General features: G+C 39.6%; 2 protein-coding genes across 3 annotated transcripts in view; one reads left to right on the top strand and one right to left on the bottom strand.

Annotated features, from left to right (window-relative positions):
- Nucleotides 1-7,901, top strand: part of RAB3GAP2 (RAB3 GTPase activating non-catalytic protein subunit 2) — a 43,504-nt gene extending 35,603 nt beyond the window's left edge. For both annotated transcript variants that reach the window (XM_005152076.3, XM_031051540.2), the window contains exons 25-35: nucleotides 69-242; nucleotides 372-478; nucleotides 1,500-1,566; nucleotides 2,144-2,214; nucleotides 2,878-2,913; nucleotides 3,299-3,373; nucleotides 3,597-3,815; nucleotides 4,530-4,619; nucleotides 4,697-4,915; nucleotides 5,563-5,721; nucleotides 6,009-7,901. In XM_005152076.3, the coding sequence (XP_005152133.2) occupies nucleotides 69-242; nucleotides 372-478; nucleotides 1,500-1,566; nucleotides 2,144-2,214; nucleotides 2,878-2,913; nucleotides 3,299-3,373; nucleotides 3,597-3,815; nucleotides 4,530-4,619; nucleotides 4,697-4,915; nucleotides 5,563-5,721; nucleotides 6,009-6,158 (1,367 nt within the window). In that variant the 3' untranslated portion in view covers nucleotides 6,159-7,901. The remainder of the gene's footprint in view (nucleotides 1-68; nucleotides 243-371; nucleotides 479-1,499; nucleotides 1,567-2,143; nucleotides 2,215-2,877; nucleotides 2,914-3,298; nucleotides 3,374-3,596; nucleotides 3,816-4,529; nucleotides 4,620-4,696; nucleotides 4,916-5,562; nucleotides 5,722-6,008) is intronic.
- Nucleotides 7,902-8,101: 200 nt separating this feature from the next.
- The window catches only part of IARS2 (isoleucyl-tRNA synthetase 2, mitochondrial), a 29,562-nt gene continuing 11,162 nt past the window's right edge, over nucleotides 8,102-26,501 (bottom strand). The window contains exons 13-23 of the mRNA XM_005151881.3: nucleotides 20,491-20,593; nucleotides 19,828-19,918; nucleotides 13,947-14,055; nucleotides 13,078-13,180; nucleotides 12,070-12,195; nucleotides 11,280-11,411; nucleotides 10,605-10,711; nucleotides 9,773-9,918; nucleotides 9,431-9,621; nucleotides 8,581-8,725; nucleotides 8,102-8,459 (exon numbers count right to left, since the gene is read on the bottom strand). Coding sequence (XP_005151938.2) covers nucleotides 8,308-8,459; nucleotides 8,581-8,725; nucleotides 9,431-9,621; nucleotides 9,773-9,918; nucleotides 10,605-10,711; nucleotides 11,280-11,411; nucleotides 12,070-12,195; nucleotides 13,078-13,180; nucleotides 13,947-14,055; nucleotides 19,828-19,918; nucleotides 20,491-20,593 — 1,405 coding nt within the window. The 3' untranslated portion in view covers nucleotides 8,102-8,307. The remainder of the gene's footprint in view (nucleotides 8,460-8,580; nucleotides 8,726-9,430; nucleotides 9,622-9,772; nucleotides 9,919-10,604; nucleotides 10,712-11,279; nucleotides 11,412-12,069; nucleotides 12,196-13,077; nucleotides 13,181-13,946; nucleotides 14,056-19,827; nucleotides 19,919-20,490; nucleotides 20,594-26,501) is intronic.

Raw genomic sequence — 26,501 nt, 5'->3', positions numbered from 1 at the left:
CTGAACCATCAGCCTTCTGGGATACAGTGACTGTACCTCATTGCTGTTTGTTTGTTTGTATGTCCCAGGAGGTATTGCTGACACTGTAGCCAAGTGGGTTTTTAGGCAAGGCTTCAGTCCTCTTGTACTGAGTTTGGCCCAACAGAAAGCCAGTACAGATAGTACTGAAGAATCTGAAGAAATGCGTGCGAGTATCTTTCTTGAGGAACAAGAAGCAGATGCAGGCTTGGAAACAATCCTAGGTAAGAAAATAACATGAATTTCTCTAATTCTGAACATCTGCAGAGATATTTTGGTCACTGCTGTTGTGAAGTAGCAAAAATTACAGTGGAAAGAGGTCTGTCTTGTAACTTCAGATTTGCTTTTTCTAGACCTGCTGCAACTAGCGTATCAACAATTTCCATGTAGTCTGGAAGTGGATGTACTCCATGCACACTGCTGTTGGGAATATGTAGTGCAGTGGAATAAGGATCCAGAGGTAAAAGAATTTCATTTGCAGGGAGTAATGGTGAAGACCAACTCAACAGAAGCAGTTTCAAAAGTTTCTAATAGTTTGTAAAAGCTTTCATTAAGATGTCTGACTTTGAGAGCATACTAGTTACAATAGTTCTGTGATAAGTGGCAAGCAGACATTGAATTGAGAAAACAAATGCAGGTCCTGAGGCTGAATGGCACATCACAAAGACAGGAATGGATCTTTCCAAGCTATCACATTCTCAGAAGTGGAAGTGCGGAAACTGGGATTCAAACAGGCAGCATGAAGAAGGGTTTTGACTGTATTTTGTGCAAGTACAAACCAATTTCAGCACTGCCATATTAGTGATGAACCTCCCCTCTTTTTTGGCTATGCTGAACAAGATCACAAAATGCTGAATGCATTAGGCTAGAATCCATTCCATTTAAAGAGGAAAGAGGGATTTTCTGAATATTCTTAGATTTCCTGGCCACTGCTGAGAATTGTCATAGGAAAATAAAACAAACCAGAAGCCTTTTGCTGCTGCTGTCCTGTAGTTTCTCTAATATTGGAAAATATTGTCCAAAGTCCAGCTGACATTAAAATTGAAATTATCACTCCTTAGATCTGTGCAAGATAACACCTTGTTATAAAAGGATCCTTTGAGGTTGTTAAAAACTTCATCCATCCTAATGGAATAAAAATTAATCTTTCTAGCACAAATGGATTTTGTTTTTGAAAAACGACTATAGTCAGTGGAGGTGTCTTTTAGGAAGGAATATGTTTGCAGTCCATAGACTAAAACAAAGCTCTGAAAATAGTGCTGAAATCACAATGTGTTTCATGACTGAAACATACTTTGCCACATGAATACATGTTTGTCTGATAGTAGCAGAGAAGATTGCAGTATCAGAATAACTTCGAGTTTTATAACAGTCAAAATGTAGTAGCTTTAAAATAATCAGTAACTGAAATAATCAGTATTTTACATGTAAACCAAATTTTGAATAATGTGGTAACTTTTACTCCTTTTGTTTTACATAAGGAAGCATGTTTTCTCATTCGGTCTATAGATCACCTCAGATGCATCACTAACGCTCATGTTCAGCATGGTAAGTATGAAGCTGTTGTTAAAAACTACCTTGGTTAAAACTAACCCAAGAGAATAAATGACTGTTTGTTCACTAGTGTAAATGTATGCAGGTTTTAAGTAGTGATGGCCATTCTGTCTAAATTAAAAACACCCCAAGACCTTTTGCTGACATTCAAGCTTTGTTTTTTTCATGTTGAAACTGAGTTTCCATCCAACCATGAGAATGTGTTGACTAATCAATAAATAATCAATAAAGTTCATGTGTTTAACTAAAACATTGCTCTGAAACGGATTTTTTATTTGTATTTAATTTACGGCACATGCTTCTTGCTGTCAACTACATTTCATGCATTTCTTGATAATCTGTTTTAGTGAATGTGATGGCAGTTGTCTTTTGTAGACTATTTGTGTGCAAGTAAGGGGCAGTCTGTTCCTAAAGCACTAGTCTTAAGCTTTCTTGCTTACCACTGAAGTTTCTGTGTACCTACAGTGTTTAACCCAGTCTGCATAATATTTCATTACACTTCTGATTGGCTTTTCACTCATAAGATCTCTTTTCTGCTCACTGGGAGTTCACAAGTTTGCAATTGTTCCAGGTATCGCTCTGATGATGTGGAATACATTCATAGTCAAAAGGCTTTCCTCTGCTACGTATCTAATGGAAAAGGTGAGTGTGCTATTGTGATAGTTGAGGCTGAGTTTTTATTAGCTGAAAAGTGAAACTAGTATTTTTTTAACCATGGGGGGGGGGGGGGTTGTTTTCAAGTAAGTTTGGAATATCTTTGATTTAAGCATTAAAAAACCTACTGATTTGGTTTATTATTTAGCTAACTTTTGAATGAGGAAAGAATGTATGTTTTAAAATATCAAAGCCATGGGATGGTCCACTATAGGCAACTTTAAGTGATAGCTGATCAGCACTGGCTGATGTGTACTGAAGATTTGCGCACAGCATTAGCTTGTAATTACTGAATAAGAAGTGTGAAACAGTTTGGAACTATGTATGTGTGCATGTATCAAATTTAAAGATAGAAAACAGTAAATAAGGTGTTTTCTATGTGCCTGTTTCCTGGTAAATTATTGCCGTGGAACTTTCAGATTCCCACAAGACACATCTTTTCCTAACCTTTTGGTCCATCTCAGTGAATATGCTGGAGTCTTCAGTCTTCCTTTCCTCTTCCCTTGTTCTGTGCTGTTTCTTTCTAATATCATACCTGGTATTTTCTTGTTTTCTATTATGAAAATAGTAATAAAAGGTTAAAATGTGATGTATCAAATACCTTATGATGAAAACTATTTAATTTTGCTAAAGTATTTGTTTATTTGATAGGTTGGAAAAGCTCCGAAGGACAGGTTGTGCAGACGGGCAAGTAATAATACTTCAGTTTAAATGGGAAGAAATAAATAAAAATGCCTTAATTTTAATACTAATTTATGATTTTAGTTAAAATATTTTTGGAAGGCAAATCATATGCTCAGAAATTGAAATTCACTTGATGTGATTGAGGAACTGAGTCTTCTTCAGAGATACAGTATTGTAAATGGCTACATTTAGCTTTATTCCTATTTTTTCCCTTGTTATTTCTATTTCTTTGTGGTAATTCATGAATATTTGTTTATCTTTAAATAGAACAGGTTAATAAACTGAGCTTAACAGTGTTTTATGTCAGCAGCTGTCTTCTCAACCAGAGCTAATAAAAGCCTGTTTCAATTCCAACTGAAACACTTTAAATCATACTGTTTGTTAACAGGACGTGGGGATGGGTGACGTAGCAATGACAGCTTTTCTTGGCTGCTGTTCAGAACTCCTGCAAACACTGCTAGAGGTAAACTTGCATTTTATCCTGTAGAAAGTAAGCAACTAATCCATTCAAATTTAATTGCCAGTAATAGAGATACACTGATTTCTGTACTGTTCAGTTCAGATATTAATGAACTTAAACGCAGTATGACATTTTCTTAATTTCACTATAGAGCAAGGTCTTTTGCATAGAAGGCCAATAGAGATGACATTTAAAGTGTGACCACTGTTCTGTGTTGCTCTGGCAGGCTGATGTTAGCAGCGATGAAATGCAGGCTCCTGTTTTAGATACTGAAGATGCTTGGGTGGCGGTAGAAGGGCCAGTATCAATAGTAGAACTGGCCCTTGAGCAGAAACGTGTTCACTACCCCCTGGTTGAACACCAGTTTGTGTTATGTACCATCCTGTATGCCATCATGAGGTTTTCTCTGAAGAGTGTGAAGCCTCTTTCATTGTTTGATAGCAAGGTATGTCTTTCGAAAGCATGTGCCTTAATATTGCTACCCTTCCTTTTGGTATCTGTAATATAGGCTAGCTTTCACTCTTTAAACAATTCATGCATAATTTTGAGACATTTAGTCCAGTGTGGTGCATTAATGAAGTTGTCGGCAGCATTCAAGCTGAGACCCAAACCTGATGCTTTTCCGTATGAATAAGATATTTGTAGTAACCTCAGATGCATGAAAACCAGCTCCATAATAATTAGCTGTCCTGAAAACAACATGGGATGACAGCATTTTCTAATTGCTTTGAGACATGCCAGAGGAGTGAAAACATAAATATTTTAAGGTCAGAAATGTTATATTCATTATTGCTGATGATTATTCCAGAATTCTGAGCATCTCTAAGAGAATAAGCAGCTTGTCATTTAATGCATATGAACACTTAAAATGAGAGTCACTGTATTTAAAATGCAGTGTATCTCCACTCAGTTTGACCCTGATACAAAGCAGGTCCCACAAATCATTTGTTTTACCATGCTACAATTTTAATGCATACTGAAACACAAAGTACTGGTGTATACTGTCATTTAAATCCTGCTGAGGATTTCTGTCCTTGGAGAGAAACAGAAGATGCAGCACAAAATTAATGTAAAAAATAAGTAACTTATTAATATTGGATCAAAATGGATTATTTGTATTTGCCTGTATCTGAGGCCTGTCTTTGGTTTTCAATTTTAGGGCAAAAATGCATTTTTCAAAGACCTCACTTCAATTCAGTTGCTACCCAGTGGGGGTATGGATCCAAGTGTGTTATCCATACGACAACAGGTAGGTATAACTTCTGTACTTAAACATCTAAAATTCCAAAGAACACTGGAGTAACCTGCGATTTTTTTGCTTCCAAGTTCCTGGTCAAAGTTGTGAGTGCAGCAGTTGAAGCACTCTGTTCATCACAAAAGGCCAAAGAAGTCTCAGAAGAGGAATTGTTCCCTTTTGAAAAGGGGAGGAATTGGCCAACTTTGGCTGTGGACCTGGCTCAGTATCTTCAGATCTCTGAGGATGTCATCAAAAGGCACTATGTGTGTGAGCTCTATAGTTATGGGATGGATCATCTTGGTGAAGAGGTAGTAACAGTTTTGAATGATTTTTAAGTCATTATGTCAGATATTCTGCTAATATTACATTTTCCTGTGCTTAAGATGCCTGGGAAGGTAATGCAAGTGTTACAGGCTCAAAAAATCCCCAAGCTTGAAGAAGTCAGAGGTTGGAAAATAAGACCAGTATCACCCTCATTTTTCCTTACTCCCAGCAAGAATCTCTGTATAGGAACTAGGGGAAACAGGACAGGGAGTTGCAGTACTGGTCCGAACCAGTGCAGCCTTTTTCATTTAACTAGATTGGATAAGAATCTGTGTTTTTTTTGCCTGTAATCTTTTAGGAAAAGTTTACTAGTCTTTGGACAAAAAAATACTTCCTTTTCTTGAGGGGGAAAGAGATTATACGGAAGTCAGGAGTATGTTGCTGAACTATAAAACAGATCTCATGCTAATCACTGTAAAGTACAAAGTAGTTCTCTGCTCATTTTTCTGTTGTTCTAAAGCTATTAATAACATGGTTAATTACAATAACAGATAACACAAGAAACAGTCTCAAAACTATGTGTCATTTTAGTATTGAGAAGCTTCTTTTGATACAGCTTTTCAAGCATCCAGATAAGTGAGCTGTGTCATGCTGCAATGGTTTCTAGTTCCTTATGTTCTTCTATTTTCAGGCCTTTCTTATGGTGACAGACAAAGAAGTGCTTGCATCACAGCTGCTTATACTGGCTGGGCAGAGACTGGCCTTTGCCTTACTTCATGTGCAGACAAAGGAGGGTATGGAACTACTCACCAGGCTTCCTCCAACACTGTGTACTTGGCTCAAGGCTATGGTAAGTTAAACTTGATTTAGGAAAACATGGATTTTTCAGGAGCTGCTGTTCACCAAGACAGTGATTAGATCTGGATGGCCTTTTCTTACAATGGAAACAAGAATTTGTTCTCATTTTCCCTGGTGCTAGCTCTGCTTCATGAAGGGTACAGCAGCTCCATGGGTTAATGCATGAGCTTAACTGGATGAATAAACCTTTCTAATCTGTTTTGTACAGGTTGAGGAGGGCTTTATATGCAGGGGATCATCTGTAAAGTTACTCTAATGCTGTGTTATTCACTTATACAGGACCCCCAGGAGCTGCAAAACGTAGAAGTACCAATTGCAGCAACAGCCAAACTCATTAACAAAGTCATTGAGCACTTACCGGAGAATCACGGGCAATACAGCCTGGCCTTGAACCTCATGGAGGCTGTTGAATCCATCTCATCATCGTGACACTCTTGGTGTTAGCACCGCTGTGCTACACAGTGGTACAATGCATGATTTTACACCATGAGGATGAACTTCACAGGAAGAAACTTCTGTGTGGCTCTTGTTAGAACAACGACAAGAACAACACTCCCCATTCCAGAACTTCAGAAGGTAATTTGGAATTGGGATCTATTTTAAACTCTGCACTAACACAAAGCTGTTTAGTTTCTAGTACACTTGTATCTGAAATACTTTGTTATTTATTTCCAACTCGAGCGCTTTTTGCAGTAGTCTAAATTAGATCTATTTGACAGCAGTTTTAGCCAATTCACAGAATCACATCTTGTGAAATCCTGTATTTCATGCTGGCAGGAACTGCTGCACTTTTACTGTTCCATGTATGATTTGAGAAACAAGCTGTAGAATTACACCCGAGCAAAACTTCAGTCTCTGAAGTTACCATGTAAAGCCAATACTGCTTTCTCAGAAGCTAGAGCTGGCCTTGGGCTCATGCCTTGTAACTGCATTATACGTGATGACAGCGCCTGAACTAGACATCAGAGGAAATGTGCTGGGGCCTCATGTAAAGGGAGAACTGCTGACACCAGAAACAGCTTGGGAAGGAGAACCCAGTTCTCCAGGCACAAGTATGGACTCATCTTTTAGTCCAGCTCTCCCAGGATTGTCTCTAGGGTGCTGGCCTTCAGCTAAAACTGGGTTTACGTCCTTCTCCTTTATTATTAAGCTCTGCTGAGTTTAAATAGGTCAAGGAATGTCTTACTGTAAGATTGTTTTCCTCATCACTGTAGAAGATGTAGTATGCTATAAGTCTCTGCACATGTAACTTGTAGTCAGAAACTGCTTAAGTAGTTGACCCAACTTCATTGAAGATCTATAGTACTGAGTACTTTAGCCTTAAAAAACCCATTTTTATCTACGGTACCTACAGGGAGTCATATAGTGAGTATCTTCACTATTGGAATGGTATTAAACATGATTATCTTGCATCACTTAGTACTGTCTACCTAGAGGAAACCAGGAAAGAAAACTAAACTTGGTGTAAACTCTGTTTGTCTTGAAGTCAGCTGAAACTACCAGCTCCATCTTGTAACCTGCTCCTCTTGCATTAGATGTAAGAAACATTCATAGTATTCTGCCTTGCTAGAGACAGAATTTGGTCTTATCTTCCTGATGTGGGCTGCTGTCAGTGAAGGTTAAACTCTCCCAAAAAAATAAGGTTCTGTAGGTGGCCTGTTGTACACAGCCTCCTCCACTGGCTCAGCATCCCCAGTTCCTGACCACTGCACTAATGTAGCTGATGAAGGCTTCTTGAAAAGTTCTGATACTAAATGTCTGTGATAGGTCAGAGTAAGAATTCTAGTAAGTGGCCAGCCCCCTGGTGTATGTTTTAGATACTCCTATGCTGTTCTATAACAGGTTAAAACAGCTGTAGGGGATGAATGGGAGGTGGCAAGATTGTATGGGTGACTTTACACCTTGTCTGACAGCACTTTAGCCTGCTGCAGAAAGGAGCATGCTAGATTTGGTCATCGAGGAACACAAAAAATGTGTCTTAGTTGCATCACATTCTGTCCCCTGGTATAGCTGTGTGAAGGATTTTACTGTAACTGAGTATCACATCAGAGCTGACACACTACACCAACCAGATCTGTAATGTATTGTAAGTAATACTCTGTATATAGTGCTATTTTGTGTCTAATTTGCTGTGGATTTGTGTAAATTGATTAAATAAAATCTGAGGTTTCATTGTGTCTTCTCTTTCTTTTTAGGGAATAGTGGTCACCACCTTTTCTCCCTCTGTTTTACAAGAGGAGCAGACACTCCCATAGAGAGAAAACTGGGTTGCTGACTGCTCTCAGTGTAAAGATTAAATGGTAGTTTTACCATGAAGTTCCATGTAAATGGAAGTGAACTTCAAAAGAATAAAGGTTGCTAAACCAAGTAAATCAGTCAGTTATTTAGAACCACCCTTTTTATTAAGCTGAAAAGTAATATACACAATAAGGTATATGTACATAAGGTTCCCCTCTTAAACGCAGGAAAATCTACTCAGGCTAGAGCTTAAGCATCTGATTCTACAGGCTTTAGTACACAGACCTTCTGTTCAGCCACTGCTTTGGCATACTGCAGTACTCACAGCTTCGGAGCAGCTTCACGTGCTCCCTCGTCCAGCAATGACTGTGAGGCACCGTGGGCAGGGAGTGCTTGTGGAATCGGAAGTGTATCTCCTGCAGCGAGGGCATTTTGCTTTGGTAACTGGTAGAGCTATAACTTTATATGAAGATTCTTCACGGATATCACCCCCTGTTAAAGAAAACATTATTGCTGAGATCGTGTGGGTGTAGGTTGGGTACTCTACATATGAACAACAAAGTATGGTATAGTGCGGAAAACAACAGTAGCCTGTCTGGAGTCGTTATCATACCTTCCAAGTTAATCAGGAAGGTCCCTCTGATGATGTTTGCATCTGTAGGTGTTTCTTTAGGTAGCTCAGTCAGCAGCGTTGTCTGGGAAGCCATCATTATTTCATTGAGCTCTGAAACACTGGAAGTTTCTTCAGCCTGCAGAGCCTACGGAATAATTCATTTTCAGATCTGTGAGCTGGCTTTGTTGAACATCCTCCTCTCAGATAATGTTAAAGCAAAAGCAGAATTATTGTGTATGTGATTGCAGCAGCTGTCATGGCCTTGGCATGAAGGAAGAGCAGGTTTGTTCACATACACATACATGCCTAAATGTATACATACATATAATTCTGTTTAGATCCAGCATCAAAACTAAGGTCTACCACTGCAAGGTCTAAGGTCCTCCACTCTTCAAAACAAATGTTAAAGTGTAAGTTCCTGATCAGAGTGAATGAGAGTAATTTACTTACTCCTCAGCACCTCTGTGACACATCTGCAGTGCCAGGTCCAGTTCTGTACTCCCTGATAAAAGGGAGATGTCCAGCAAAGGGCCATAAAGATGACTGAGATGGTAGACAAGGTTGAGCCAGGCACTTTTCAGTGGGGGCCAGTGGCAGGACAAGAGGCAACAGACAGAAATTGGAAAAAGGAATCCCAAGAAAACACAAACCCACTTTTATACTGTGAGGGTGGCCAGACAGTGGCACAGGTAGCCCAAGGAGGTCGTGGAGCCTCCAGTTGGTTTCCACAACCTACCCAGACACACTCTGGGGAACTTGTGCTAGATGTCCCTGCCTGAGCAGAAGAAAGCATCCAGCAATAAGTAGGATTTGCACAGATAAAAACACTATTCTTATTTGCATCTTTTACCTCCATTAATTCAAACAGCAGTCCAGGCTCAATTACAATGATGACTTCATATTCCAAAGCATTCTTGCCAGAAATGGACCCAAGGAAAGAGTCTCTCATTGCACATGCACCTTCTATTGCTTCCTCAATGCCAGGCTTCTTCCATGCTGAACTTGCATTAATCCAGCCAGTACGAAACACACCCCCTGAGTCTTGAAAGCAAAGGAATCTTTCATTTAGTGTCTTCTAGTCAAGTGGTTATCAAATGAATAAAAGTGAAGCTTATCTCTCTATGTGCATTCTTTTAACTGTGCAATGAAAGAGTAGACTAAAAGAATCCCTTAGAAATCACAGGTGCTTTACCTTTCTTGTAAGGGATGTGCTGGAAAACCTCCTCTGCCAGGTGGGGAAGAATTGGTGCAAAGGATCTGACTACTACGTCTAAAGCCTCTGCTAGCACAGTTTGACATGAACGGCGCTTGGGATCTTTTTCTTCTTCACAATAGAGCCTGCAAGACAGAGATAAAAGCTGGGAAGTATTTGTGTGTTCATGTTACTGTCCTTGATCCTGAGCCATCCTTTCAGGATGCTTCACTGAACGTACAGGAGTCTAATGCAGTTTGCCTTTTGAAGGAAAGGTTTTTTTGAATTGCCCTTCCTAGGTATGCACAGCAGTGCAGGTACAGATCCATTTGCGTGGGCAGCCACATGAAAGATGCTGTACATGGCATGTTAATTTGCTTTGTTGTGTAGAAACAGGATCACTTTCAGAGAGGTGAGCCTGCAGCCCTGTCAAAGTGCATTGGTCACATTCTTAGGATTGTCTACTTGTTTTACAGATCAGTAAAAGACAGTAGGGTGCCCAGGTAAGTACTAAATGCTCTTCTACCTTCCCAGATCCAGATGCACACATTTCTAGGTAGAAATACAGCTCCAAGAATCTGACTTTAAAAGTCTGAAAGGTGATCAACAAAGTGATTCAGTGCTCCCAGTGCGCAGCAAACAGAAGCTTGCTAATGAGAAGTACTCAGCTGACAGCAGCCAAGCTTTACCTATGAGCTTTAGTGCAGTAATGCACAACACATCACTGAAATGTTCCCTGTGCTCACACGACATTCACCTGGAGCATTACTGCCTCCATGTCAAACTGATGAACTTGTATTTCCTCTTCTAAGGGCAGCAGTAATGAACGTACCTGTCTTTAATGATGCTGAAATAAAAGTTTGATAAGTTTCTGGAACAGAATGCTTGCAATAGTCGAACAACTTTGCTATAATTGTATTCTTTGTATGCTTCTGTAACCTGGAGAGGGAGCAAAGAGAGAGAGAACAGCGTATGGATTCACATACATGGCACACAATGACAATCCCTGATGAATCTGAACTTAAAGAAACTGTAATAAGTGACAGAGTCTGCCAAAAGCTCTCCTCCAAAAGGTGGGTTGTGGGGAATATTAGAACAGTAACAATTAGGACAAATACATAACTTCAATTCAAATTTGAGGGGAGAGGACACGGGGAACCTCAGAAATTATCTTTCTGAGTGACAGAAATTACTAAATTTTGGACTACAGCAGCTGCCAAACCTCTAGAATTTTTGGGGTTTGTTTTTTTTTATTCCATTCTAACTATTTCTAAAGACTTGTAATTTGAGGCCTTGAGCAGGAGGGAGTGGGAAAAACAGCCTATGTCAAAAGTAAGAACGTTAAAAACAAAGCTTTCTTCTCAAAATCTGGAATGGGCTTAAGAGAGCTCACACTGCATCAAAGAAATTTGCCAACTTGACATGTACTCTGTACCTAAAGAGCCTAGAGGGAATAACTGATGATAAACATTACACATACATTCATCTCAGTACAGTTCACCCCTACCTTACTGCCATAATCGTGCAGTAAATGCAGCATGTATTGATCCACTATGTACATCTCTGGAGCAGGGATGGAATCTGTTTCTGGGTTGAAGCCAGCCAGGTTCCCCAGCATGAAGCGTATTGTATTCCGAAGCTAGGAGCAAACCAGGAAAATGAAACATTAATGGTGTGCACTTTAGATGAAACAACTTAATATCCTAGAATGAATTAACTGAAGTTGACTGGTTTTCAAAGTGACTGAAGAGTTAGAATAGCATCTCTTCAGCAGGGACTGTAGTGATAGGACAAGGGGTAATGGGCTTAAGCTTCAAATTAGATATAAGGAAGACGTGCTTTACTGTGAGGTTCATGAGCCACTGGCACAGGTTGCCCAAAGAAGTGGTAAATGCTCCCTCCCTGGCAATGTTCAAGGCCAGACTGGAAGGGGCCTTGGGTGACATGGTCTAGTGTGAGGCATTCATGCCCATGGCAGGGGGTTGGAACTGAGTGATCTCAAGATCCTTTCTAACCCAGACCACTCTATGATTCTATGATGCCAAAAGGACCTATAGAGAAATAAAGACAAGACTGGCTATTACTGAAGAATGCTGCAAACCCTGGTCTTTTCCTTAGGACACTTTACTATTTAATTCACAGATGTAAGAAGCCGTAGTACCTCCCTACCTGAGTTCAGAAAAGCTTTCTTTAGGCTAAAGATTAAAAAGGTTTGCCATGAATTCTATGCATCCAACATAAAATCAGATACAGAGGACCTGTCACTAGAATGAAGAGCATATGTGGGTCTCTCTTACCTTGTTGACATCATCTCTTGCAGCATTAAGTACAACAGGCCCAATCAGCACCTCAGTGAAAACATTGGATTCTGCCACCCACCAGCGGAGAACATCAGCACCATATGGGGGATCCTTGGTGTGATCCTATGCAGACAGAAAGGCACCAAGTTAAAGTTCTGGGGGCCCTGCAGTGTGGCGAGCAGTGCAGTGCCACACCACCACTGCTGTGAAGTATCTGTAAGCATGTCTTTGCAGGTCTTCCCCCTCTTTTAGCAAGCATATATACCATTTACATTATCCAGTACAATAGATACCTGCAGCAGTCTGCAGACAGCGAATGCCAGAACTTGCATAAGATCAACCCATCTTACAGCCTGAACCCTCTGAATGCTTAACTTTGCTTTTTAATGTTAATATCTAGATTTACATTCTCCCACCCCCTCTTCAGACTGTTTTCCACCCTCTTTTCAACCCTGAAAATGTCTTCTTTTTTGAAAAACCATAGAAAGCTATTATGTGTTTTATTGAATTAGATAAGGTCTTTGTAAGGATGCATTATCTAGAGCTGCAAAATCTACTTGGCAGCCTCTGAAAGAGCAACAGCAGGACTGTGCAGAGCATCAGAGCATGACCTGCAGTGCAACCTCCTTGAGCACAGAATGAACTCAGTTTCCAGAGTCAATCCACAGCCTAAGCTGGGAGCAGATCGCTGAGTACAACCACTGCTCTGACTGCTCAGCTCATCTTGGAGGTTTTAGACAGTTTGAAAGCAAAGGTTAAGTATGTTAAATGTTTTTAAACCCTGCCCCAAATCACTCCATCAACAGTGTTGCCAAGTGAAAAGGAACCATTCTACACCTCCTGCATAATGCACTTCCTTTTCTCTTAGCACAGAACAAAGGTGTGAGGTCTTCAGAAGAGCCTTACAAAAAGCAGCTGTTCAGACAAAAACATACAAGACTGCTGCAGAATCTGGTAGTGGAAGTTGCAACTAGCGATTCTTACAAACTCAAGAGTTTGACTTACTTCACCTCCATTGATAACTACATCAGGGTCAACCACGTTGCCAACAGATTTAGACATCTTCTCCCCTTTCTCACCAAGAGTAAATCCATGAACTACCAGAGTCCTGAAGAAAAGATTTTAGTGAAACCAATATCCCAGTGAAAAATCTTTGTTAAGAACAGGTTTCTAAGGATATTCCCACATCAAAACATACAGAAAACCTCTATTTTGGTAAGACTGAGGCTTCATCTGTTGATTTCAACCAACCATGAATACACTGTACTACCCTCCAAGCAGTGATACAACTTGAGTTTCCTCATCTGATTTTGCCATGGGAGCAACAGATTGCTTCAGGTATTTGGGCACATGTATTTCAGATGAATTAAAGACTAAAAGTAGTACTCTCTTCAAGCTCAAATTTGCACAGCTTCCTTGCAACTGACCCACATTACCCTCCCCTGTTGTTTTCATCTGCCAGGGGACAAACAGAGCTCCAGTATAAAACTCACACAGACTAATTCTGAATTCCTTACAGCCTAATGTTCAATTCACAAGTTAATGATCTTAGATTTCCATCCTGCACCTCCCATACCAATCCTTTTCATTATGGGAATGGAAGAGATGGCAAAAGAACAGGCTTGTATCTGGCAACGTAAAAGGATACACCTAAATGACTGAGGAAGAAAACAGCTACTAAAATTAGGATTGAAACAACTCAAACAACAAATCCATTACAATCTAATCTGAGGAAAACTTTATACTGAAGGTGTTACAACCTAAGTCAGATACTTACTAATGGCTTTCTCTCTCTGTTATACACTACTGTTCACACTCTCAGAAGCCTGACATTTAATAAATGAATTAGCAATGTGTTTGCAAACCACACTTACTTGTACGGTGCTTTATTCCTTGCTGCCACACTTGTTAACAGAGAGGACTGAAACCAACCTCCCAGTTGGTCTTTTCCTTCAAGGTACGTATCTGCTCTTTGCTCTGCACCTTTAAAACCAGGAGACTTTGTTTAAAGTATCAGCCTATACCTTCAGTTAATACACTTCACAGAAAATCTGAGAGAGATTAGTAAAACGTATTCTGCTCTTTAAACACAGTACGTAAGTTACTTGTATACATGGTGCATGGTTACTGGAACATAATACAAGTGATTCGTTAGTAGCACAATGGTTTTTTAAGTCCAAGACATTTAACAAATGAGCTTCCTTTCCCCCAAGCAAAATAGTAAGTTATGAAAACAGAAGCTATCACGCTCAGAGCACTTCGTAAGAAGTTCTCAAAACACTCAACAAAGTGAAGAACCTAAAGAAAAAAATCATATACTTCAGAATTAATAAAATATCTATGCCACAACCTGAAACTTCACCAGCTGGGAATTACTCAGGATACAAGTCCCAGATGTAACATGCCTGTTTGGCCTGTGTAAGGCATCAGGTACTTTCAGAGGAGACCAGGAAGCTTTGGCAGTGACCGCAGCTCACCTGTGACAGAATCAACATTTCTGGTCACTGGTGTTTCAGGAAGGTTAAACATTTCAGGGAAGGGTGAGGACAACATGGGAAACAAAGCCTGCTGTGGGAGAGAGGGGTCTGGAGAAGCATGGCTTGTTTAGCTTATCCAGGTGAAGGCTGAGTGGAAATATCATTCCATATAAATACACAATAAAGAGGAATGCTAGAGAGGAACTGGAGCTGAACAGTACTGCTGGCATCAGAGAAAAAATGGGCAACAAGGTGCACAGACTGGATATGAGCTGCCTGCACACTAAAAGCATAACAGCAACCCTATGCCTGCCTGGAGAGGGACTTTTTACAAGGGTATGCAGTGACAGGACAAGGGGGAACGGCTTTAAACTAAAAGAGAGTAGGAGTAGCTTTAGATTAGGCAAAAGTTCTTCCCTGTGAGGGTGCTAAGGCACTGGCACAGGGTGCCCAGAGAAGCTGTGGCTGCCCCATCCCTGGCAGTGTTCAAGGGGCTTGGAGCAACCTGGTCTTAGTGGAAAGTGTTCCTGCCCATGGCAGGGGGCTGGAACTGGATAAGCTTTAGGGTCACTTCCAACCCAAACCATTTGATGACTCTATGAACTAACTCAGCCCTCCCACAGGGTTGAAAGAGCACAGCAAAGCTGTAAAGACTAGTTGTGGAGTTCAGTCACTGTACAGAAAGGTAAAAGACTTGTAGACTCAACAAGTCCCTCCTCATCCTAACCAGGCCCAGAAAGGTCACCATGAGAGTGAGAACAGAGTAATGTGGAGCACCACAGAGAACATGCACGTCAAAGCCCAGAAATGTGCAAAATGATACACACATCTGGCAGGAAATTAGTTCTGATTCTAAAAGTTGGTGGTGTAATTTTCCAGCTATGCAGACACAAGTTTTTATCTACTGCTCCTTCTCTCCTCCCTCGAGGACCCCTGAGACAATGCTTCTTTCTGCTGCTGACACACTTGATTTATTTGCTTGACTTAATGGAAGTTTCGATATTTAGATCCATCCTGCAATAAAAGGAAGTTCAACATTACAAAGGTCAAGGCCACATGGTTCCAGCTAGCACAGGAAAAATGCGTGGGCTCCTGTTACGGGTTTTAACACATCTGTTTATTCCTTCAAGGAAATCTACAGAGTTTGGGTTTTAAAAGGAGAGTAAGCGGAGAAGGGCCTTTGTATAAACAGACTGCAAAAATACTTGTGAGGACAAGATTATAAAGAGTATTTGTGGTAAGGAAGAACATCACTGTGATGATCTGTAAGAACATTTGTTATTTACAACTCATTTACTAGCCACTGGCTTTAGATAAGTGAACTTTTAATGGAAATGCCCGTAGTAACAACTTACAGAAGAATTTAAACAACCAGCTGGTTACAAACAGCAAACTTGTTGGTCTTTTCTGACAGGAACCAGTACATCTGGCTAACGTAGCTTAAAGTTAACTGATCATTTTATCTCTATAAAACACAAACATGGGTTTTGCATATACAAAGCCTGCCTTTTAAGCAGCTCCCCTACCACCTCAGTTTCATTACAGTTGTGATAGTTATATATAAATCAACTCCAACAATGTGCATGTTTGTACATGGAAGAGTATGTCCAGCAACCCAGGAGAGACTTCTTGGTTGTTTGTTTTACACTGAGGTATAGTACATAGGTCATGACAGAGAATTACAATTTATGATCCTTCTGGGTTGATTTCAAGATTCTGTGTCTTTGATCTTACAGACTTTGACTTTTAGATTAAATGTATTTTAATGCCAGGAACGAATCAGCCAAGATAAATTCAAGTCTCTAAGTCAGCATAAAAGTTTAAGCAGATAGTTAAGTTGTAAAATAATCACATTCATTCAGTTAAATATTAGCCAATAAGATAGGGAAAATAGTTATGATGTTGGAAACTACCATCACTGCAATACAAAACTACTGGGACTCTGTGGGACTTTTACCAATGGAAGGTATCATAGAATCATAGAATGGCTTGGGTTGGAAACAACCTTAAGATCATCCAGGTCCAACCCCCCTGCCATGGACAAGGACTCCCCACCCCAGATCATGTCACCCAAGGCTCTGTCCATGAACACTGCCAAGGATGGAGCATTTACCACTTCTTTGGGCAACCTGTGCCAGTTTCTCACCACCTTCACAGTAAAGAACTTCTTCCTTATATCTAACCTGAACTTCCCCTATTTCAGTTTGAACCCATCACTGCAATAGGGCCCAGTGTGCATTTTTATATGAAGTATTTTGAAAAGTAACAATCTGAAGGTTGCAGTGCAGAGGGCATCCTGCCCACAGGGAGAATGGCAAGACCTGTAAGAGAGTGTTAAAACAGAATTCTCTACAATGGGTACTCCAAAGCCAACTACTGGAATGAGCATGATCAAAAGCCTGAATGCAAACTTCAAAGCAAAAACCCAAACCCCCAAAAGTCTAAGGCACCACAGCACTGAGTATTTGAAATCAGCAAATGCTTTTAAACCAAAGTCTGCTTTTACCAGACCCTGGTTTTGGAGGCAAGGTATTAATACTCTGCCACCTCACAGCAGAACTGTGAACATGAATGTATTCACACTTCAGTGTTCAGACTTAGATTTTAACACTTGCATGTGTAGCAAGGAAGAAACGGGGTTAGACATCCCAAGAATAAACCATTCAGTGAAAGCAGTGCTAGGCAAACAGCATTAATGAAGCAAGTGGTATCTCAGATACCTTCAGTAGCAGTAGGCTGGTTTGTCAGAGCACATTGCACTGCGGGTCTGCTCTCAGTGGTGCAAGTGGGGTGGTTATTTTACACACAATCTAGCTATAACTGTACACTTCTGGGTTTGTGATTACAGTAGCTGAATCTTTGGTCTTAGGGTGTAAGTCACCCCTTCATCCCTGCCACACTGCTGATGGAGAACGGTTTGGGTAACGTCATTTTAGAAGTGGTTCCTTTGACACAGCCAGGCTGGAAAAAGGAAGGCAACCATAATTTAATGGAAAAAGAGGAACTTTAAGTCCTTCCCTCAGAACCATGCCCAGTCTCTGGTACGAAACACAGCACAGGAAGCATACAGATATAACTGTATCCATGCAACCTACAATTCAGGCCACTGAGTCTGCTGTCACTGAGCAACTCCTTTAACCATTTCAGGACCCTCACAATGCAGAACCTCTCTCTCCACTTCCTCCTCCTTATCCTGACCTATTTTTTGAAAGCAATCCATGTGGCCATCAGCTAAAAGGATGAATTTTATAACTGCTGCTCCATATCTCATAAGCTCAGACACATATTGTTTGAGTCCAGTGAAAACTGAGGCTGAAGTTCCCCACGTTCCAGAGACAATGGAGAAAACAACTTATTCTTGCAAGTGTGGAACTGGCATGGAAATCTGTACCACCTTTTATTCCTGCTGGTTACAGACAGATCATTGATTTATCATTCATTCTCAATAAACTGAGCTCATGGTAGAGTGAAGCAATTATAAACATCAGCCTCAGTTTTAACCATCATATTATACCCTCCCATTGTCCTAAACTAACTCATGTGCTGTGAAACAACATGACACTGTCATCAGAAGGCCAGCAATAACTGCTGTTATCACTGATCTCTGCTACAAAATGAGCAGGTAGCAGTTTGCAGGTAGCATGCCAGCTTCCCTGTGCCTCTGTGCTTCCATGAGTTTAAACTGCAGGGAGTTCTTCCTGTTACAACATTCTGTAAGCAATTTTGGATTTCTCTATGGATTTCATCCATTTTTCTGTAAAAGTACTTTGGAAAAGAATCCCACCAGTGAGCCTCCTTGTAAGCCTTGGCCTGTTATTCATAGGAAGAAGCTCTGCAAAAAGTCTTAGAAGCTGGAGTATATTGGGAAATTCAAGACACAACTACTAATTCAACAATTTCTCCTGCAAAGTGCTTTCTGCATTTTGATGGCACTACTACTACTACTTTTTTGCACTACTACTGCTGGCAGTGGCTGGGAGCCTTAATTACATAGGAAAAAAGGTAATGCAACTTTCGTGTCATTTCTGCAGATAGAGGCTTATAAAATCACACTGCTTTAGTTGTACTTCCCCCAGCTTTTGAACCAGTGGGGCTACTCCAATCATGTCAGACAGCAAAAGAAGATGCCTTACACAAACCACACTGCGCCCAGTTTCAGGAATATATATGACTAGGTAGAGAAGAGGAACTTTGAATGGTTCCATGAAAGAAATAGTGTGAAAGACCCAACATTTATTACAACTTACAGTATCCATATGGGAGCCTTACACAAATGAACAGTGAGTCAAGAGTCATCATCTACTACCCCTGCTATTCTGCTATTCCTTAATAAACACAGTGTCTTTCCTTCACAGGATTAGACGTAGCTTTTGCATACTGAGGTGTTAAGTCAATAAAGAATCCAAGTATGTAACTGTGCACAGAATGCCACTACTTTGTTATACCTTCCAAAACCAAGCCAGAACCATTTTTAAAGAGTCTAAATTTTAATACATGTAAAGGTCTTCTAGGAAATGAATGTCTGCTGATGATACTGTTGCCTGACCACGTTGCTAAGAAATAAAACCTCTGGTACTAAAGTGTTTTATAATTCAACAAGACTGTTATCACACCATTGTGTACTGAGGGTTTAAAGTCCAACAGACCTGATGTATGGGACCAGACTCCTCCTTTAGAAAGGACTCCTGACTCCGGACTATCCTCCAGGCAAACAAGCCATGTTTTATATATTTTTACATAAATATATAGCTGCTACCTGCTGAGTAGCAACTACTGGTAGTAGGAGCTATAAATAGCAGATAGCAAGTATAAATATTTTAAGACACAATATATTGCTTTAGTTACTGGAAGTGGTCAGAAAGTAAAAAGTACACCTACAACTCACTTAGATCCAGCAGCTAATCTGTGTTGTTTCGCTTCACATACCTTGCCCAACATGAAGTTTGTTAACTGAAAATAATTTAAGTACCACCTAACAGCAAAGTACTTAGTGTCATGAAGCTTCTATACTCAAAACAAGTACGTTCTGATTAGATCTATGGTATGCCACATGGCAAAATCAGTCAGAATAGAGTATTAGAGAATTCTCAATTTTGACTATGCTGAAAATGAGTTTGCCAACATTAGATCCTTATCTTTACAGGCAAAAGCAGCTTTATGAGAAGTCACAGCCACGATCCTACGTTAGTTTTGCTGACACCAGCCACCATCATGCAAAACAGTTACATTTTTGTTCTACAAGCATTTTAAAAGAAAAATCAACATATTAATTCTGTACCTTCCAAAACATGAGCCCAGGAAGTTCCACTGTCAAACCAGATGTCTAGGACATCCTGTCCCTTGACATAATCCAAAACATTACCACCAGCCTATTGGAAAAACAACTATTAAATACTGCAAATAGAATACCCCTTAGCATCAACGCTTTTTGAATGTAGAAATAAAGTAGCCTGTAGATCTGTGCAAGCTCTGCCATCAGCTTTGTGAGTGAACACAAAATAACTTGGATAATTTTTCACAATAGTTTTTGGATATTTACTGATGAAAACCTAAACCAGAACAAGGAAAAGTACAGTCTGTGTGTCTGCTTAAGTTGTTAAAGGAACAGTAAAAAGTTAGGAAGAACTAAGTTAAAATTCTCATCTATTTTAATGACAAAGACCAAATATATGTTTGGGCTCATAACTTGCTTAGTTAGGGTGTTACTTTTCTCAGGAACGAACAGGAGAAGGAGGGAGATTTCTGCCCTGAATTAATGGCACAAATCTGACTGTGTCTCTTGCCATACTCGGATCTCACTTTCTGAATACTCCTCTCCCAGGATACCTTCTCGTGAAGGTCCAAGACTGAAAAAGGGGGATGGGAATGGATAAAGGTTTTGTATCATTTCCCAACACTGAACTCTTTCAAGCACCTTCTGTATTTGAAGTCAAAAACTTACCTTCGCTACAGCATCTTTTGGTAACAGTTGTTCAATAGGAAGGGTCCACCATGCATCTGTTCCTTGCTGCTCCACGATTTTGATGACATTTGCGACAGTTTCACTGGGTTAGAAAGAAAAAAAGGGGTTTATTAATTAATGAATTAATTGTACCTCAGTGTCTCAGATCCAAAGCAGTAACATAAACTGATATAGACATCAAGCTGTTTAAACCTGCAGTTTTCCAGCTTCTAATCCAGATGAGACTCTACAGAGCTTTCTGCCTGTATAGGAAGATTTCCTACTTTTGTCTTCCAAGACGGCTGGGGTTGTGTAAAACCCAGACATACAGAAATCCGCATGTATTCCAAACAGCTTTTTCTGCAAATAATAACTGGGCACTCGGAAGAGATGCCAGCAGCTTAAAAACTTCTAGAATCCATTTAATTTGCTATTTCTTAACCTTGAATTTAAAAAGAAACTAAAAAATTATTTTCCACCCAAAATATCTGCTCCTTTTGACAACAGGCTTTTATTCTCCACTGGATAAAATGACACCGAGAACTCACATGCAAATGCAGAGTTGAGAAATGGCAATATTTTGAACAACACACATGTGTATTAGACTTCTGGTTGCCTCAATTCCCCCTTTTGAGTAACATATTTTTTAAATGGTAAGAAATGGATAAATATATTAATCCCAATAATGTGGCAAACTTTACCCAGTAGAGGAGGGATGTAAAACACCTTTCAACACATACTCTGAAGTCAACAGACGAGTTCATAAGGTACAGCATTTCTGTGCACTATTTAGGAGACATTCAATTGTTGTGGCCAGTAGGAATGGCTATGGAGAACTGATTTTTAATATCATTTAATTAGACGTTAATTAAGACAGCTTAAAAACCAAAGCAAGCCTCAAGCACTTTGCCTTGCCTTTACTAAAGAGATGATTTTTAAGACACCTGCTGTATTCAAGGAGTACAGCAAATAATCATGACCTGACAACTTCAAACTAAACCCACTGTGTTACCCAAGCCACTGGAGATTCATTTTTAACTCAAGAAACGAATATTTAATCGATTAACTAACTTCATGACACAGTACTGCAAGAGGGGAAGAAGTAAAATAATGATGTGACATTGTTAACTTGAAAACACAACATGAAGATGGTCTTGGTCTTGTACTTGAACTTCAGCACAGTATTTTTACTGCACTGCTACTAAGGTCAGCTGCATCACTATAACATTTAGTGGACTCCTACACACAAGAGTTCAAGCATGACAACCTATGTTTTCCACCAAAATGCAGAACAAATTGTCACTTGACCATATGACACGAGGTGCAACAGTAAGAAGAAAATGCAGTTTTGCTCTTAGTTATGGGAATAAAATTGCAATGGCAGACCAGCAGTTTTGTATTAATCAATCAATCATCAATTCATCAGTTTGTTTTTCAAAGTAAGTTCCTGTAGAACATCCCAGTAGGTTTTCTGGAGAGAAAACCCACTAACTAGTAAGGCTCACAAAGTGACAGCCAACCAGCTTACCTCCACCAGTCTTACCCTTTCAGATTAGAACGGGTATCACTCACCTTCCATTTTAATGATGATAGGACACAATTTATGGCTTTATAACAGAACTGCTAACACTTGGTAAAACAACACTGAGGAGCTCCAACTCTAAGTAGCATCTTTCCCTTTCAGTAATATTTGCACAGAGGCCTACTTGCCTACACTTCCAGTTGTGAAATGTTACTTCTCCAAGACAAAAGCAAACAACTCCAGTCCTGGTAGATTCCTGGCAGATAGTATCAGTATCCCTTATGCTTTGTCTCCTTCAGGCTAAACCTTCACATTCAGAAAGCATTCAGGAAAAAACAAATCACATAAGCCAAAAAGTTTGTTCGCCTCAGTACAGACAAAATTACTCCAATGAATTAGTCTCTCTTGCAGGGTCAGTACCTTCCACTGAAAAGCCTGGCTTTACACATACACCTTCGGTCTTGACACAGACCATGGCACCTGGGAACAGGCTAGAAAAAACAATATACAGCATCATTTTCACTCCTTGCCAACAGAAAGCTCCATCTTTGATTCTTCTCAAATACACTACCTATGTATTTTTAAAGACAATGATGGATAACTAGTTGTTTTCAAGTATTTCAAGAGCTCTCTCCAGTGTCAATGCCTTCTTGTTACTGGGCAATCCTTACTCATGGAATTCACCAGTGGAAGATAAAGTAGCTAAATTAAAAAGAGGATGATTCACCCCAGAACATGCTTATTACCACATAAAAGGTTAATACATGTTGAATGACTCATGGAAGAAGTAAGACAGTGCTCAGCTAATGGCTCTGGTATCAAATTAAAGCCAGAATTTTTTTCTAATTATGAATCATACCCATAACCAGTATAGAAAAGCCACCAACATGCTCCATAAAGCAAGTAGAAAACTTAAACAGGAACTAAGCTTGTCTTCCACATAACGTTTCCATATTGCAAATAACTTCAGTGAAGGGCCATAAACTGATGCTGAATTAATTTTCAACCTAGAAATCTTTGAAGTTTTCAACATGTATTTGTGATGATTTTTAGAAGGTGATAAATGCAGCCACAGACCAAAACTAAGAGCTACTTTGGACAACATGTACGAATATGTTCTTAACAACCAATGTTTTCCAGCAACTGTCTGGCTTCAGTTTGATTACAGCACAAATCTCTTTGTCAGATGTTCTAAGCTATACGTAAAGGAGATACAGCTTCAAGTGCTGACAGTTTTGTGACTCTGCAACTATTAACTGTGATGACATCTCTCCTCAGCTGAAGGGATAACTGTTAAGATCAGGCGTGTCAAACAAATATTTGGAGAATTAATAAGGAGAGAGGACCTGAAACACTGTGTTAGTGCAAACTGTATTGCCTGTAGTGAGAATGAGCAGTTCTCCTTGCCATTGGAGGCAGGGAGAGAGACAAGAAGGAAATAAACCCTTGCTATCAGTCTCCCTTGGGAAACCATAATAAAATGACTGCCTTCATTTACAGTAAGTATTGCCAATGTCACACAGCAGTTGCCTACCATTGTAGATACACCATTACTACAAAAGATACTATAGCTAGAGCTTTTATCAAGTGTATTGCTACGTAATGCAAAGATTTATATTCCTAATTTAGGAAGGGCAGAATAATTTTAAAGACACATTTCTGTGACACGTGAACTAACAGATATGATTACACCACAGATACAAGCTTTCAGACAGATAAGGTCGGTTTTTTGTTATCAGTTACTTAGAATAAATAAGGAGTCAATGACTGTGAACTTAACTTGGTATTCTCCAAATTCTACTACACTTTAAAACCAAGTAAAAAAAAGAAAGAAACAAACAAACAAACCCCTAACATTTTACCAGTTTTAGTTTTGTCATTATATTCAGTTTCCCTACAGAATGTAACTGATCTGGTCTAATGTGAGGTGGCCCTGTCCATGACAGGAGGTTGAAACTAGATAATCAAAAGGTCCTTTCCAACCCTAACTATTCTATGATTAACAAGCAAGTATTTTATAAGAGGAGATAGTTAAGACCAAAGATTTCCAGGATACCATTTCAACAAATACTTTTTCCTCCAACAGTCTGAAAAACCCCATTCCTCTAATCCATTCCCAGTATCCTCATGATTAATTATCACTGCAAGAGAGAGAAATGACTGCTTAAGGTATCTGTATTGGAAGAAAGATTTTGGCAAATTACTTTTCTGTAAGGTGCAAGCGAAAAGCCACCCTTCTCAAACAACCACTCATTACTTTATAATCTGCAGGCTTCAACATGAGCATGACAATTCACCGAGTTAGCAATAAACCCCATTGTAAAACTTTGCCCTGTATTCATGCACTATCTAGAAGAACTTGCATTACGTGTCACTCGCTACGTTTTAGCACTGACCCCCCCCTCCTGGCAATTCACGCTACCATGACACCAGCCAATCACTCTGAAGAATGATATTGATTATGCTGAACACTTATTTAATGTGTTAACAGAAATTAGGCAGCACAAGATACAGTCAGGAGGAGAAGAATAAAGGGCCTGGTGTTCTCTCAACCTCTTCAAATGAGAAAAGACGGCAAGTTGTTATCTTTTTTTCATGAGCATTGATACTGTAGCAGTAAGTATTTAGGTTATGGTAAGTTGCTATTGCTTACAAGTCACTGAAGTGTCTTAAGACTTTCAACAGTAAATTAGAGAGCAGTATAGATGTACTTCAAAACAGGTTGGGGTTTTCTTCGTCAGAAATTTAAGTTACCTGTTAATCAAAGTCACAGAGAAAGGGACAAACGTTTGCAGGCATTAGAATAATCTTTGTAACAGTACTTACTAATACCAATATCTGAAAAGTGAATTTGCAAATTTTTTTTCTCTTGAAACCTATTAAACTTTGAAAGTTGACAAACAGCATCAGCATTTATTTGTGCATGTATTCTAGTTAAAGGGTTTCTTCCTCCACTCATGTGGAACAATGGCAGAACTTTACCTCCGTATTCTTACTAAAAGTGGCAATAATGAAAAAAATTGTTCTTTCTCTCTTTCTCTTATATGGGGTGTTGCTGTTTTATAATCATTCTTTAACTCCTGATGGCGGTATAATGTTGCATACCCTACATTACAAATTTAATCATCAGTATTAAATTTCTAACTATAGACAACAGCGTTGAACAACTGAATGGCTTTTACAGCTGTGGTGGGCCATAGCAGCAAACAGGAAGACTCACAGAGTACTTGCTGCATGCAAGATTCCATCTAGCTCTTGGCTTTCAAGTTAGAAACATAGGATTGTTGGTGTGGGAAAAATACTCTGTTAAACGTGAGCAACCTGAAGAGAAGCCTTCTGTCGCCTTTTGCATAACAAATTCAGGGGAGCTCACAGGGAAACACAGCGGTTTATTTTAGGTACTCTTTTGGTTATCTTTTTTAAAGTCTTTTTTACAGGTGATATACAAACAGCATCACTCAAGATCGACCTTTGGTGCTCTCATATGTAACAGCAACTCCATGTGGACTACACTGACTTCCAGTGGAGATGCTGTTACTTTTGATAGTCACTCGGAAACTCCAGAGCAGCTGTTACTGGGAGCACATTTATCCACAATTCCAGATAAGAAAACAGATTTTGTTTTGAAATTTAAATTATTTACTATTGTTTTCATGATATTAATTATAACCGCAATCTGAATATGAAAATTCTTAAGTGGTAGAAATACGTCAGCAACCTCTTGTGATGAGTTTTTCAAAATGATTAACACAAATGCAACAAAATACTTCATCTTAGGTGCTTATTTCAATAAGAACTGGTGTCCAGGAAAATGACCTATGAATTGACAGACTGCTTTCTAAATTTGCCTGTCATTTCTATAGGCCAATATTCTGTGCACTTTTCCCACTCTGGTCACAGAAGTCTGCTGCAGCTAACTTTAAATATTTAATGTGGTTTACACTTCGCTTTGACGATTTCACCTCTGCTGTAAAACAGGTTACAAGAGTACAGACTATAAATGAGCATCAGAAGCTGTGGGTCAAATGAAATAAATTTACTTTTCAAGCATATTGCATATGTCTCTTTTTTTCCTAAATGTCTCTTTTCCCCCAGATCAACTCTAACCAAACATGCCATAATGTTGCTCTGCTCCTCCACCTACATGTGTGACCACTAGTTCCATACCTACACACAAAAGTCAACTTGCTACACTAGTGCAGAGTTTATCACATGAAAATGCCCCAATTGCCATATTGTACAACTCCAGCAATAATCTCACACAGCTCAAGCACTTACAAAAGACATGCTTTTCAATACAGATCACTGGCTTTCGAGGTAATTCTACTGCAACCTAAAGGAATTCCCATGCATCCCTCCTTTCAAATGCTTTCTGATTCCTCTGGGTCAGCTCCCCTGGGTTCTGAAGGACCTATTGCTTCATAGTGCCCTTCACATTTGACTACTAACTGTTAGGCTGGGTTTTATTACACTCTAATTTTGTTGTTAA

Source organism: Melopsittacus undulatus, chromosome 3, assembly GCF_012275295.1.
Source record: "Melopsittacus undulatus isolate bMelUnd1 chromosome 3, bMelUnd1.mat.Z, whole genome shotgun sequence".
Lineage (NCBI taxonomy): Eukaryota > Metazoa > Chordata > Aves > Psittaciformes > Psittaculidae > Melopsittacus > Melopsittacus undulatus.
Note: the sequence above shows the minus strand (reverse complement) of the source record. Positions and strands in the feature narration are given on the sequence as shown.